Below are 13,149 nucleotides of genomic sequence, written 5' to 3'. Positions count from 1 at the left end.
GTATGAGATCGTCTGACTTTAAACGCATTTGTTAGTTGTCTTGTTAAAAAGTAGCTGTTTATTTATAAGTTTAATAACATAGTTGCATTATTGATGCATTTGTGAAATATTTAAACACCCTTATGTTGCGGGCATTCTCAGACACATTAATTCTCACTATGGCTGTAAGCACCGGTTATTTAAGTCACCGTAGCATTCCTGTTAGCTCAAACCGGTCTGGTTTAAAAAGTTCCTCCCTGACCTCTCTGATCAACAAAGTGTTTCCGCCCGTAAACACGCCGCTTACTTAAGGTCCCGCCCGACCAACCGAGCAGTCTGTGTAAACTGATACACTCAAACCACTTGACTGGCAGACTGGATACTTACACAAATGAGCAGGGGTACAGGTGTTTCTAATAAAGTGGCCAGCAAGTGTGTTTACTGTACTGAAAATGACCTGTCATCAGGACTTTTAAGAGATGATGGAGCTACTAGCCGAGTACTGGACCCAGATGTTTGGGCACCAGTGGGTTGATTTTCCTTACATGATAATATCTCATAGCTGATGTTTAGATTTGATAGATTGAGCGCTCACATGGAGCAGCGGTCTGTTGCGCTAGCCCACCACTTCTGAGAGCTGGGATTGTAACTCTATAGCTCTGCTATCAGCTGGCTGTGCTTAAAGTAATTAAAGTAAAGCAACAGATTGTTTAGTTTTCTTTGATATACTGTTGTTTTAGATAGATAGTTATTTGTTATTATTATTATTATTATTGTTATCATACATACCTAATATTCCCATTTTGATGCTTATTACTATTATTGTTGTAATACTGATTTTATTATGTATATTACCATGCATATAGACCTAATACCATATATGTAAATATCTATTGTTATAATTATTGTACTAAGTATAGATATATAAGTCTACTGATGTTCTTTTTGCACGGTGCTACTATTTGCTAACTGCATTTCATTGCCTTGTAACTGTACTGAGCACTGACAATAAAGTTGAATCTATCTATCCATTTAAATCCATCCATCCATTTATCCATCCATCCATTAATCCATCCATCTAGACAGACAGACAGATTAGATAGATGGACAGACGGACAGACAGAATAGATAGATAGATAGATAGATAGATAGATAGATAGATAGATAGATAGATAGATAGATAGATAGATAGATAGATAGATAGATAGATAGATACTTAATTAATCCCAAAGGCAAATAAGTAGTCTCACCAGTTCATGTCAATTTATAACTAAAATTACAAAAGCAAAATCCATAAATGCATTAAATGCACCACTGTAGCGAGAAAGCGAGGATCAAACTAGAACCTTGGGAAACCCATCCCTGTCTGTAAAGAGTTTAGATTGTTTTCACCATGTTCTCTCCAGGTCCTCAGCTGGACTGGCTACTCTGAATCAGTGCTGTGTGTGAGTGAGTACATGTGTGAGTACATGTGTGAGTGTGTTTCTGCCTTGTAATGAGTGTTTGACTTCAACCATAATAAATCATGAATGTAATAAAAATGAAAGAATGAACGTTTCATGAATCTTTGGGAGGATTATATCCCATCACATGTATTTATCATAATATAGGTGGGATATATCGTGTAGTGGCGTACGCACGGTGCTCCTGCTGCTGTTCTGCTGTTACTTCGAGGTTAAACACTGTTATAAATGCATGAAACCTGATCCGAATATCTGTGTGAGTCAGTGATAACAGGCTGCACATTCAGCAGTTTGGGGAATACGGATTTATGGGGTAAACAGACGGAGCTTTCTGAGGTGACCTTGTGTTCGAACGAAACTGTATTTGCACGTGCGGGGGTTGTGCTGCTGACCTGTATGGCTGCGGATGTGCACTCTCAGCGTCCCGTTACTGGCGAACTTTTGACCGCAGTAGGGACAGATCTTCTCCTTCTCTCCGGTGTGAGTCTGCCGGACAGACAAAGAGAGCAATTTGACGACATCCAAGACCGGTCAACTAATAATCCTCAGTGTAAAAGATAAAGATATGTCATATTCCATTAGATTAGCACAAAATGTTGAAGGTTCCAGAACAGAAACCAGATATAATGTGAGTAGAATAGGTGTGATGTCACGTCCTCCTTCTATTTTTTGGTCTCGTCCTTATTCCCCCTTTTCCTCTCCTTATCCAGTCAGTTCCGTTCCCACTTCTTATCTTCTCCACCCTTTTTCCATTTCCCTCTCTCCCTAGTACGCTACTCCCTCAGCCCATTCTCAGCCTTCCTTCCTTAAATACTCACTCACATACGTACAGACCTTTTTTTAACCATTATATCCACTATTTGTCCAAAGGTATTTGGACACATGACCATGAGCTTGTTGGACATCCCTTTCTGGAGTATGTCTGTGGAAATTTGTGCCTGTTCAGGTCTGGCGATTGCTCACGGTCTTCCCGATGCCAGCTGGTGATGACGTATGGTCCTCTCGCCCTCTATCTCACCCCCAATAAACCCTTAAGATGTACTTTACCCAAACACACACTCATGCGCAGACCAAACACACGTCTACCACATGGCCATGTGTTCAGTCTGTTCCAGTGTTGTTTACATGTCGAAGAGAAGCTGAACATTTTACACTGGCTTTTTTACACTGACGGTTTACTTGTCCGACACACACACACTGTCGTGAAGTCTGTGCTTAAAAATGTAACTGAGCATGAATGAAATCATGTGATCCGGATTTGGTTTGATTTTAATCTGATCTAAATCCGCATTAGATGCTGTCAAACTGCTGCACGTTTAATCTTCACGTTCAGTCTGATGCTGTAAAAGCTCGGTGGTGCTAATGGACTGCGTGCCTGAGTTCATCTTTTAAAGAGTCGACAGGGTTCTGGATTCCTGTACATGCTGTCAAACTTCACTGGCTGTAATAAAGACAGACTTCAGAGGAAAAAGGAAGCAGCGTCAGTCGTTCTACTGATAAGAATCCCAACCGCTCATGATCAGTTAACAGAGTAAAACCAGAACCACACCAGAAACTGAACAGGAAAGTGGAGTGAGGAAAAGTTTGTGTCAGGTTCCACTGAGCTTCATCTGGGAAGGTTAGCGACTGCTGAACAACTGAGGGTGACTGAAGTCAAATGCAACCAGCCTGCTCAAATTCTGTGGGTCTGTTCGAAAATCGACTGCGTACCTGGGCAGCTGCCTCAGTAGAGAGGATTCTAATAAGACAATGAACTTACAGTATAAGGCAGATTATTTAGACGCACTACTTACATCACCGCAGTTTTCGCTTACTAAGCTAACACAGTTAGGCTTAGACCATTCAAACCAACGGGCTGAGGTGGCACAACACGCTAGCATGCCAGCTAAAGTCTCCCTCTGTGTACCAAAAATGGTTAAACTGTCCCTAACGAGCCCGAATTTGCAAATAAACGACACTTGTGTACCTTTATATAAATAAAAATCAATGAGAATTTATTTACATTTGAAAAGAACTCTGTTGGTTGCTCCGCATTCGTCCGACACATTTGTAATTTTTTGACAGAAAAGTTGTGCTGCACTGAATGCTGGGATTGCCTTTACTGCTAAGGAAGCATCGGACGCTCCCTCGTTATTCGGTCAGATTATCACTTCAAAATAAGGCACCTCATTAGGCAGCATTTTAAGCTTTCTAAGAATTTAGACATGCCTTCTTCTCGGGAGTGTAGGATGACGTAAAATGCGTCTATGTAGAGCGATCACCAGGTTTTCAGACAGCTTTCTAAATGAAAAAAAATGTTTAAACCTCCTCACTATGGGGTTGTATTTCATTTCAATCTGTTGCTCTGTCCTGGTCAGGGTTGTGGCTCTGGTTCGAGCGGGAATACCTTGGACAGGGCACTGCTCAATCTTAGGAATGTCTGTCATCTGCACCTCAGATATATCCATTCATGTCTGTGTAGACCTCTGGCCATATGTGCTGTCAGACATCATTTACGTGGGCACAGAGAAGTCACCAGCTATAGTGAATCATCATCATCACTAATGGGGACTTAAAAGGACATGGCAAAACTTTCGACACCCCCGACAGAGCAATCAAAGTTGCGGTATGGATTTTTGGGACCAAATATGAGCAAACTGTTAGATCTTCAGAGAACTCTCACTAAAATAATGAAGTAAAATTAAATGTACGTGTCCCCTCACGTAGGCAGTTGTAGCCAAGCGGTTAAGATACTGGACCAGTAAACGAAAGGTCACCGGTTCAAGCCCCACCATTGCAAGGTTGCCACTGTTGGGCCCTTGAGCAAGGCCCTTAACCCTCAATTGCTCAGACAGTAAATCCTCACAAGTGTATGTAAACGTTTGACCTTGACTGCACGTTTAAAAAGCCTGTTTTATTTGTTATTGTATTTAAATGAGAAACGACAGGCAGTGTTTCCAGTTTGGGATGTCCGGTACCTTCTTGTGGCTCTTGAGGACGGAGGGAGTGACGAAAGCTTTCTCACACAGGTCACATTTGTACTTCTTGTGGCCATCGTGAACCACCTGGATGTGCACGTTCAGCGTGTCCTTGCGCTTGAATGTGGCGTCGCACTGGTCGCACTTGAAAGTCCGCTCACCTGGACAGATCAGGAAAGAACAGATCAGATCGGAAGAGGCACTCAGCAAAAGAGCAACAATTTCTTCTGGATAAAAAAGCATCTCGGCTTTTTATCTTTTTGTTCCGAGCGTCAACACGTGTCCAGCTTTTTCAATCTGCGTCCCGACGGCTTTGTGGGAGCCACTTCACCACCGCTTAGTGAAGTGAAGTGTCTGTCTGGCTACACGAATGGTTCTATTATTCTCTTCACGATATTTTCCCTGCTGGGTGTTTGTACTTGTGTCTGTGGTGAAGGAAGTGCGAGAAATAAAAAAGAAAAATGAAGTGGTAAACAAATAAAGACTGAAGCGAGGGTCCGCGCCGTTCCTCCGAAAAGCCCGAGCGCTTTGAAAGTTTCCTTTAAAAGCTTGGTTCGTTTTTATAGAAACCACACAATAATGGAAACTTTCCACAAAAATATGGACGCTGGAAAAAAATCCAAATGTGTCTTTCCAGGCTGAGGCTCTGGTTTGAGTTAGAAACAATAAAAATGAAACAAACGCTACTCCAGATCTCAGATTTAAAGACTAGAAACTGTTCCTCATATAGGGTTTTTAGGAGCAGCTGCTGTTTGTGAATGTAACTCTGTTTAGCAGAATGTCCAAAAAAAGATCCAGAGGGGTGTGTTCAATAATCAGTGAATTTGTTAAAGGCGGTTCATCAGGTTTATAAAATAAAAAAATACAATTTTTGTTTATTAGGATTTTAACGTCATGTTTTACACTTGTCACATTCATGACAGAAACGTTACTCATTACACAAGATTCATCAGTTCAAGTTTAATGTCAAACACAGTCATGGACAATTTTGTATCTCCAAGTCACCTCACTTGCGGAAACCCACATAGACACGGGGAGAACATGCAAACTCTACACAGAAAGAACCCAGACCACCCCACCTGGGGATCGAACCCAGGACCTTTTTGCTGTGAGGCGACAGTGCTACCCACTTAACCACCATGCCGCCCCTAAAATAAGCCATGCTGCAATACAGCATTTATATACAAACATCTGTAGAGTGGGACGCACTACAAAGCTCTTTTAGCTTAATGAATTTCTTAATGAATGTCCAGTAAGAGAATTCCTAGCCGAATTCCAGTTCATCTGCTTTACAGACAGGGTTTCCAAGGCTGCATCAGACAAGCCTCAGATCACCAAGCAAAATGCTAAACGTGGTGCAAAGCACGCCGCCTTTGGTCTCTTGAGTAGCTGAAACAATCTCTGGAATGACAAATCATGCTACAACTTTAGGCAGTTTGATGAAACAATATGGATGTGAACTGAATGTGAATTTGCAACGACAATTCAGTTAGCAATTGGTTAGTCAAAATGTCCAAGATGTCTAAGTCTAAAGCAGCTAAAAACACGACCTAGGTAACGGAGTTTGGAAAATTTCCAACCATTTCTGTGGACGCAGGGGAGTGGGCGGGGAGGTCAAAACACGGATGAGAATTTTTAAACATGAAGCACCGTCACTGGATGTTCTAGGTTTACATTAAACTATTAAGGTAGCTGTGCTGTGTATTGTAGCTTCTATTTATTCTATCATTCAATTTACGAGTGTAATTTAATGATTGCTGTGAAATGTGGCTCTTTTCCTTAAAAATCTGTGAAATCTGTGATTTCTGAAAAACAAGGTCCGCATTTAGTGACGTGTGTGTGCAGAACATTCATTTCTTTTAAATGTGAGGTCCACGTGGATGTGAAAGATCCAGAAAGATAACGTACTGAGTTTGGTGTGAAATCCTGGACAGAGCTACGACCTCAACCCTGTGGGCATGCTCCGAAACACAACAGCAGGCCAGGCATGGGCTAAACTGAAGCGAATCCCAGTGGTGATGTTCTATAATAAAGTGGAAAGCTTTCACACAGTGTGGAGTGAAGATGGTTATTGAAGGCTAGATTCGCACATTTAAATATTTCAGGTTACGACTTGGCAGAATCCGATCTAGACCTACAACTGAGCACATGTGGCTTAGGAGTCTCGCTGAAGGGCTCGCCAGGGGCTCTTTGGCAGTCTTGGTATTTAAACCCACAACCTTCTGGTCACTGGCACGGAAGCTTAACCGCCACCACAGTGAGCTAGCGCAGGCTCCCAATCTGTTCTGTGTAAAAATGTTTCCTACACTCATCACATTGTTGAGTTGGTGTTTGGATCGGAGTCCAACCAGCCGAAAATGTGCAGTGGAGCATTTTTAATGAAAATTCTTACATCTGGAATCGATTTTTAATGCTGTTCGAGGTCGGTTATTCAGTTTAGTGGATTTTTCAATACAATTCCCTTTATCAAAGCTTTCATTCAGAAATACAGCAGGGGGAAATACTTCAGGTGCGTATTTACATTGTCTGACCAATACGTCCCAAAAAAAACGTGCACTGACTGGCTTTTGTTTGGTTTTTGATTCAGATTTCTTCCAGCACGTCCTTCTCACAAGACAGCAGCTTCCTCTGCTACACATAAAGCCAGCCACTGCTCTTATATCAACAATTCTGACATACACTCACAGCCGTCCAGCATCCAGTCTGAGGCGTGTTGCTGCCCCGAGCCCAGTGATTGTTGGGAAACTGGTCCCACTGTGACTGTGACTCATTGTCATGAATTTGACCAAAAAAAGCAGTTACAGAGGGCCAGAGTTGCCAAATGGCACCGTGCTGCATGTTTCACGTCCAAGACAACCAGTCTGGGTGCCACAATAGGAAACTACATTCTCTATTCATCCTTCCCCTGAAAGCATGCCATCCAAATGATTGAGGTGGTCGACGACCCGACGACCCAACAACCCAACCCTGAAACACTGGGCACAGAGCGAGAACACGTGTTGGACCGGCCATTACAGTCCAACACAAACACATTAAACACCCCTGTGCTGACAGGAGTGGCTTAATACGTTCATAAAACCACAAATCCTCCTGGACTAATAATAGAAATGTAGGAAAAAGTGGCTATTTGTTAAAGGTTGCTGGATGACCTGAAAGAAGCGTGAGCAACAGTTCACTTGTACCACAATCACCTCTGTCTGTTCCTACAGCCTAAGTGTATCTGCTCTGCTCAAAAAGACAAAAGACAAATTTTAAGAAACTAATTTTAAAGACTCAGGAACTCCACCGACCCAGTTAGGTTTCAGTCCCTTTTATCAAAATGCTTAAACAATTATTACAATGGGTGTTGGATAATTTAAATTCTTCTTAAATTAATATAATTATGGTTGACTCAGTTTCCCTTTGACTACGGTTTCTTTATATGCTGATCGTGTCAGCAGTTTGAATATTTGTGGAACACACACACACACACACACACCCTATCTGTTATATAGGTATGTTTAAAGACTAATCCCAGTAATTTCGTTGACCTTGTTGAAAGAGCAAAAGGGTTTCATTCATTCTCACAACAGCAGATTTATTTTGGAAGAAATTCCTAAAATAACATGTTCTATTTTCTCACAGTGAGAAGTTTGTACACTGTAATCACACACACACACACACACACACACACACACACATAATTAATCTTTTCTAGTTTTTATATGTGATCATCTTTCTTCTTTCAGTCTGTCCCTCACTTAGTAAAAGAAGTAAAAGAGTAAAAGAAGTCCGTCGAGTACAGGGAAGGCAGGCACTGGCCCCCGTGAGGGACAGCTGGAGCCGTCTACCATTCTGTACCCTCTGTGTCATCGGTCTAGACATAAAAGGCAGAGGACAGGGCCATCGTGCCAGCTCTAAACACACATTCACACACAACAGTAGCAAAGGGGCTGGAAATGGACTGAGATGAAAGCTAAAGTTTACTGTCAGCTTTCAATTAAGGCCTGCACAAAAGCATGACCTCTAGTCCACCGGGATGAACTGGAAGGGTGACTGCAAATGCCTTAAGTGAGGCTAATGAAGCCTTTTAAAAATGACATGCAGGGCAGAATTCTGCCTCATTATGACTGAAACTGATTACATAGGTACTGTATAAAAACACAGTAATGTTTTTAAATCACACACAAACACATGGTTTGGGAATGAGGTATATCTTACTGTTGTGGATGAGGAGATGACGCTGTAGGGAGAACGGGGTGCGGAACAGGGCCTTACACTCCTCACACTGAAACGGCCTCTCCTCCGAATGTGTCTGCAGAACAGGACGGGTAAAAAGAGGTCTTTTATTTTTACAAGATACCACTGTTATAGAATGAACAGCAAAATAATAATAATCATCATAATTATTATAATAATGATTATTATACCAGTAGTAGTAATATTATCATCATTGTTATTACTCCTAGTACTATTATTTTAATTGTTACTATTATTATTGCAATTTTTAATGCATTTTACCCTCTTTATCTTTCAATTTTAGCATAGACAATCCACTGCTGGGGACACCGACGACCTCCCAGGAGGGTGTACATTCACCTGACACAAATACTCCGATGTGTACGCAGTCCCTCCTTAATCACTTATACTCTGGAGGTCTGTGAGGTCGGCTTCACATACGGAGAGCCACACGCCGATCTCTGCTTTCCTCCACTTTCTGTAAAGGCACCCTTGGTAACCAAGGTCCTTACGCAGCGTTGATAACCACACCCCTTAGTTTGGTCATTCCCACCCAGCAGACTGGAAGGCAATTTTGTCTGCTGCAGGCATTAGACAATTGTGCCCAGCCGACTGGTGGCAGAGCCGAGATTCGAACCCGGGAGCTCAGAATCTCGGCGCTAGAGTGCTAGCAGGCACCTTTACTACTACTATTATTATTATATTATTATCACATCATCCTATTGTTTGTTTGTTTATTAGGATTTTAACGTCATGTTTTACACTTTGGTTACATTCATGACAGGAACGGTAGTTACTCATTACACAAGATTTATCAGTTCACGAGGTTATATCGAACACAGTCATGGACAATTTAGTGTCCAATTCACCTCACTTGCACGTCTTTGGACTGTGGAAGGAAACTGGAGGACCTGGAGTAAACCTATGCGGAAACAGGGAGAACATGCAAACTCCACACAGAAAGGACCCGGACCGCCCCACCTGGGGATCGAACCCAGGACCTTCTTGCTGTGAAGCGACAGTCCACTTAGCTAAAATTGAGACAGAAAAAGCCATTTGTTCCACCTGAAGAGCAGGTTCAGTCAGTAAAACCATACCTGGCACTTAATATTGTGACCTCCAGCTGATAGTTTTACTGATACATCACAAATTCCTACAGTTTTACTGCTATATATAGCACAAAATAAGCCCATGAGATCCTGATGAGGACGTCACATCACACACACAGACATGAACACCCACTTTTTTGTGGTTCTTGTAGACGTTGCGATGGGCGAACTCCTTCCAGCACAGCTTGCACTTGTATGGTTTATCCTCGCTGTGGATGATCTTATGAGCGGTCACCTGGTCCAAACGTTTAAAGCTGCGGTTGCAGATCTCACAGGTGTACGGCCGCTTTTCTGTGGAAAAAACACACAAACTTATTTTATTATGTTATAGAATTATAGTGGTATGAACGCTTGACAAGTGGCGTCCGGTCTTCGTCTAGGTGAGCATGAAATACCTGAATGTGTGATCATGTGGCGCTTCAGCTGATTGGTCGAGATAAACTTCTTGTCACACTCTGTGCAGTCGACGATCTCGTGGACCTGAGGATGAACAGTGAACCAGAGTTCAGGTCACACGTCGCTTAAATACACTGATCAAGAGCTGCTTAAGAGTTACATACTAGTGGCCTAGTAGGTAGAGCTGTGGGTTACCAACTGGAAGGTTGTGGGTTTGAATCGTAGCTCTGCCATGAAGCCCCTGCTGGGCCCTAACCCTCATGACTAACCCGTCTGAACAAGGCATTTAACTGTCTCGGCTCTGACCCCAGCTTCCAAAGAGACTGGGATGTGCGGAAAATGCATTTCATTGTACTGTATATGTATAAGTATATACACTGATCAGCCATAACATTAAAACCACCTCCTTGTTTCTACACTCACTGTCTATTTTATCAGCTCCACTTACCATATAGAAGCACTTTGTAGTTCTACAATTACTGACTGTAGTCCATCTGTTTCTCTACATACTTTTTTAGCCGGTATCCCCCTGTTTCTCAATGGTCAGGACCCCCGGGGACCACCACAGAGCAGGTATTATTTAGGTGGTGGATCATTCTCAGCACTGCAGTAACACCGACATGGTGGTGGTGTGTTAGTGTGTGTTGTGCTGGTATGAGTGGATCAGACACAATTTTAAATACCGTGTCCACTCACTGTCCACTCTATTATACACTCCTACCTAGTTAGTCCCCCTTGTAGATGTAAAGTCAGAGACGATCGCTCATCTATTGCTGCTGTTTGAGTTGGTCATCTTCTAGACCTTCATCAGTGGTCACAGGACGCTGCCCACGGGGCGCTGTTGGCTGGATGTTTTTGATTGGTGGACCAAACCACCACCCAAATAATACCTGCTCTGTAGTGGTCCTGGGAGAGTCCTGAAAAGCAGGTTTAAAAAGGTATGTAGAGAAACAGATGGACTACAGTCAGTAATTGTAGAACTACAAAGTGCTTCTCTATGGTAAGTGGAGCTGATAAAATGGACAATGTGTGTAAAAACAAGGAGGTGGTTTTAATGTTATGGCTGATCGGTGTATAATAAAATGTAAGTGTTTATCTGATGTTGGTTGGTAACACTACTCACACCGCTAGACCACAGACCAACATGTGTGATGTCAGAAATTCGTCAGATTGGGCATTTTTTACACCAAACATGCTCCACATCCATCAAAAACCCAATGAAACTAAACTATTGATCGTCAACAATCAAATCAACTAAATCTGTCAAAAATTCCATCTGAAACTAGACAACCGAAAAACGTACAATGTTCCAGTCCCAATCAATTAAAAAAAAAAACACTAACATACGTTTCCCAGTCCCTGCTGTGCACACAGCCAAAACACACAGCACTGTTGGTGCAGAACAACTCAGTATATAATCACTAGAGCATGTAAGAGGTATTTTAATTGAAGGTTCAGGGTTGTTTCGGAGCCCCCCTCGGGGACGATTCGGTAAAGTACAGCCTTGGAAACGTCCTGAGAGAAACCTTCCAGAGCGGTCGCAAAGAGTCGTGGAGCCGTTCTTCAACAGATGGAAAAATAATTCCACTTACGAGAAGTTTAAACGGCTACCCACCCAATACAATAATACTCGATAAAGTCTGTAATGTGTCTCTGCTGAGGAATACTGACATGTCTTCTAGCAGACCACACAAATTCAACAAGTGATAAATACGAGCGTTATAAAAGGTGACATTTTCTCACCAGTCAGAGTACAAGTTCAAATTTTTTTAAACTGGACAGTAAATTCTTAAATGGCTTTTATAGTCAGTCAATGTGTCCTTAAGACTCAGAAAACACACTGAAGGAACTATAATATTTGTATAATGAAATCTTCTAGGTCGATGGCGCCGGTATTGTTTGCTTAACGGATGTTTCGCTCTTACGAGGACGTCTGTAAATCTGTAACATCAAATAAGCCATATAATAAAAGCTCTGGATTTCCTCTCATGTTTTCTTCATCATAACAATAATTTTCATTTTCATTTCATTTTGTTTGAACCGGGAAACACTGGACGAGAGGCAGAAAGGCCCTGGACAGAACGGCAATCCATCGCAGGGCTTCAACCATCCCAACCACACCGTTCAGACATAACCAATCATGCCTGCTTAAATGCCTGACTGGCTGCTACCAATCTTAAGCAGCGATAAGCTAGCATTGACCACGTGGCTACTCATTTTTTTTGCATTTTCCCCCAATTTTTCTCCCAATCTACTTGTATCCAATTACCCTAATTGCATTATGCTTTCTCTCTACTGATGTTGACCTCCACTCCTGACTGAGGAGAGTTGTGACTGACACACGGCAGTGTGAAGTAGTCGACTGCATCTTTTGACCTGCACGAGGCGAGTTCATATGTGGATGAAATTTGCACACGGATAGACACACCCTGATCACATTATCCCCCGTCTCTGTGAAGGCACCATTAATCAGCCAGCAAAGGTCATAACTGTATCAGGTATGAGGAATCCCCTCCAGCACCCTCCCTACGAACGAGCCAATCATTGTTCATGTCGCTGCCCAACCTGCCGGTAGCAGAGCTGTGATTCGAATTGGTAGCTACTCATTTTAGTCTAATAAAGACGATTCTCACAGAGGATGTTCCAAGTGCTTGGGTGGCACAGCGGTAAATTATGCTAGCCCGTTACCGCTGGGATCCAGGGTTATAATCCCCACTGTGGTTTCAGCCAGTCACACACAGACATGATTGACAATGTCTGTGGGTGGACGAGGCCCTGAAATAGATTTGCGTCCTGTCCAGGGTGTGTTACTGCACTGCACCCAGTGATTCCGGGGAAACGGGACACACTGCAAATTGACTGAGATAAAACACTGGTAAAACAAACAAATTAAATCTGAAACCCTTACACAAACACAAACTTATTTAACCAAATATGTTCATTTTCACATCGGCTGTTTTGTTTACTTTAGTCTTTAATTTAGCAAACCACACAATCAAATCTTTATCAGCTTTTACAATCATGAGA

At 42.3% G+C, this 13,149-nt stretch overlaps 1 protein-coding gene across 4 annotated transcripts in view; it reads right to left on the bottom strand.

Annotated features, from left to right (window-relative positions):
• Positions 1–13,149, bottom strand: part of prdm5 (PR domain containing 5) — a 95,497-nt gene that overhangs the window by 65,131 nt on the left and 17,217 nt on the right. For all 4 annotated transcript variants that reach the window (XM_063015174.1, XM_063015172.1, XM_063015173.1 and 1 more), the window contains 5 exons: positions 10,122–10,206; positions 9,860–10,017; positions 8,600–8,693; positions 4,400–4,560; positions 1,835–1,928 (listed from right to left, as the gene is read on the bottom strand). In XM_063015174.1, the coding sequence (XP_062871244.1) occupies positions 1,835–1,928; positions 4,400–4,560; positions 8,600–8,693; positions 9,860–10,017; positions 10,122–10,206 (592 nt within the window). The remainder of the gene's footprint in view (positions 1–1,834; positions 1,929–4,399; positions 4,561–8,599; positions 8,694–9,859; positions 10,018–10,121; positions 10,207–13,149) is intronic.

Source organism: Trichomycterus rosablanca, chromosome 19, assembly GCF_030014385.1.
Source record: "Trichomycterus rosablanca isolate fTriRos1 chromosome 19, fTriRos1.hap1, whole genome shotgun sequence".
Lineage (NCBI taxonomy): Eukaryota > Metazoa > Chordata > Actinopteri > Siluriformes > Trichomycteridae > Trichomycterus > Trichomycterus rosablanca.
This window is presented reverse-complemented; position numbering and strand designations above follow the sequence as displayed.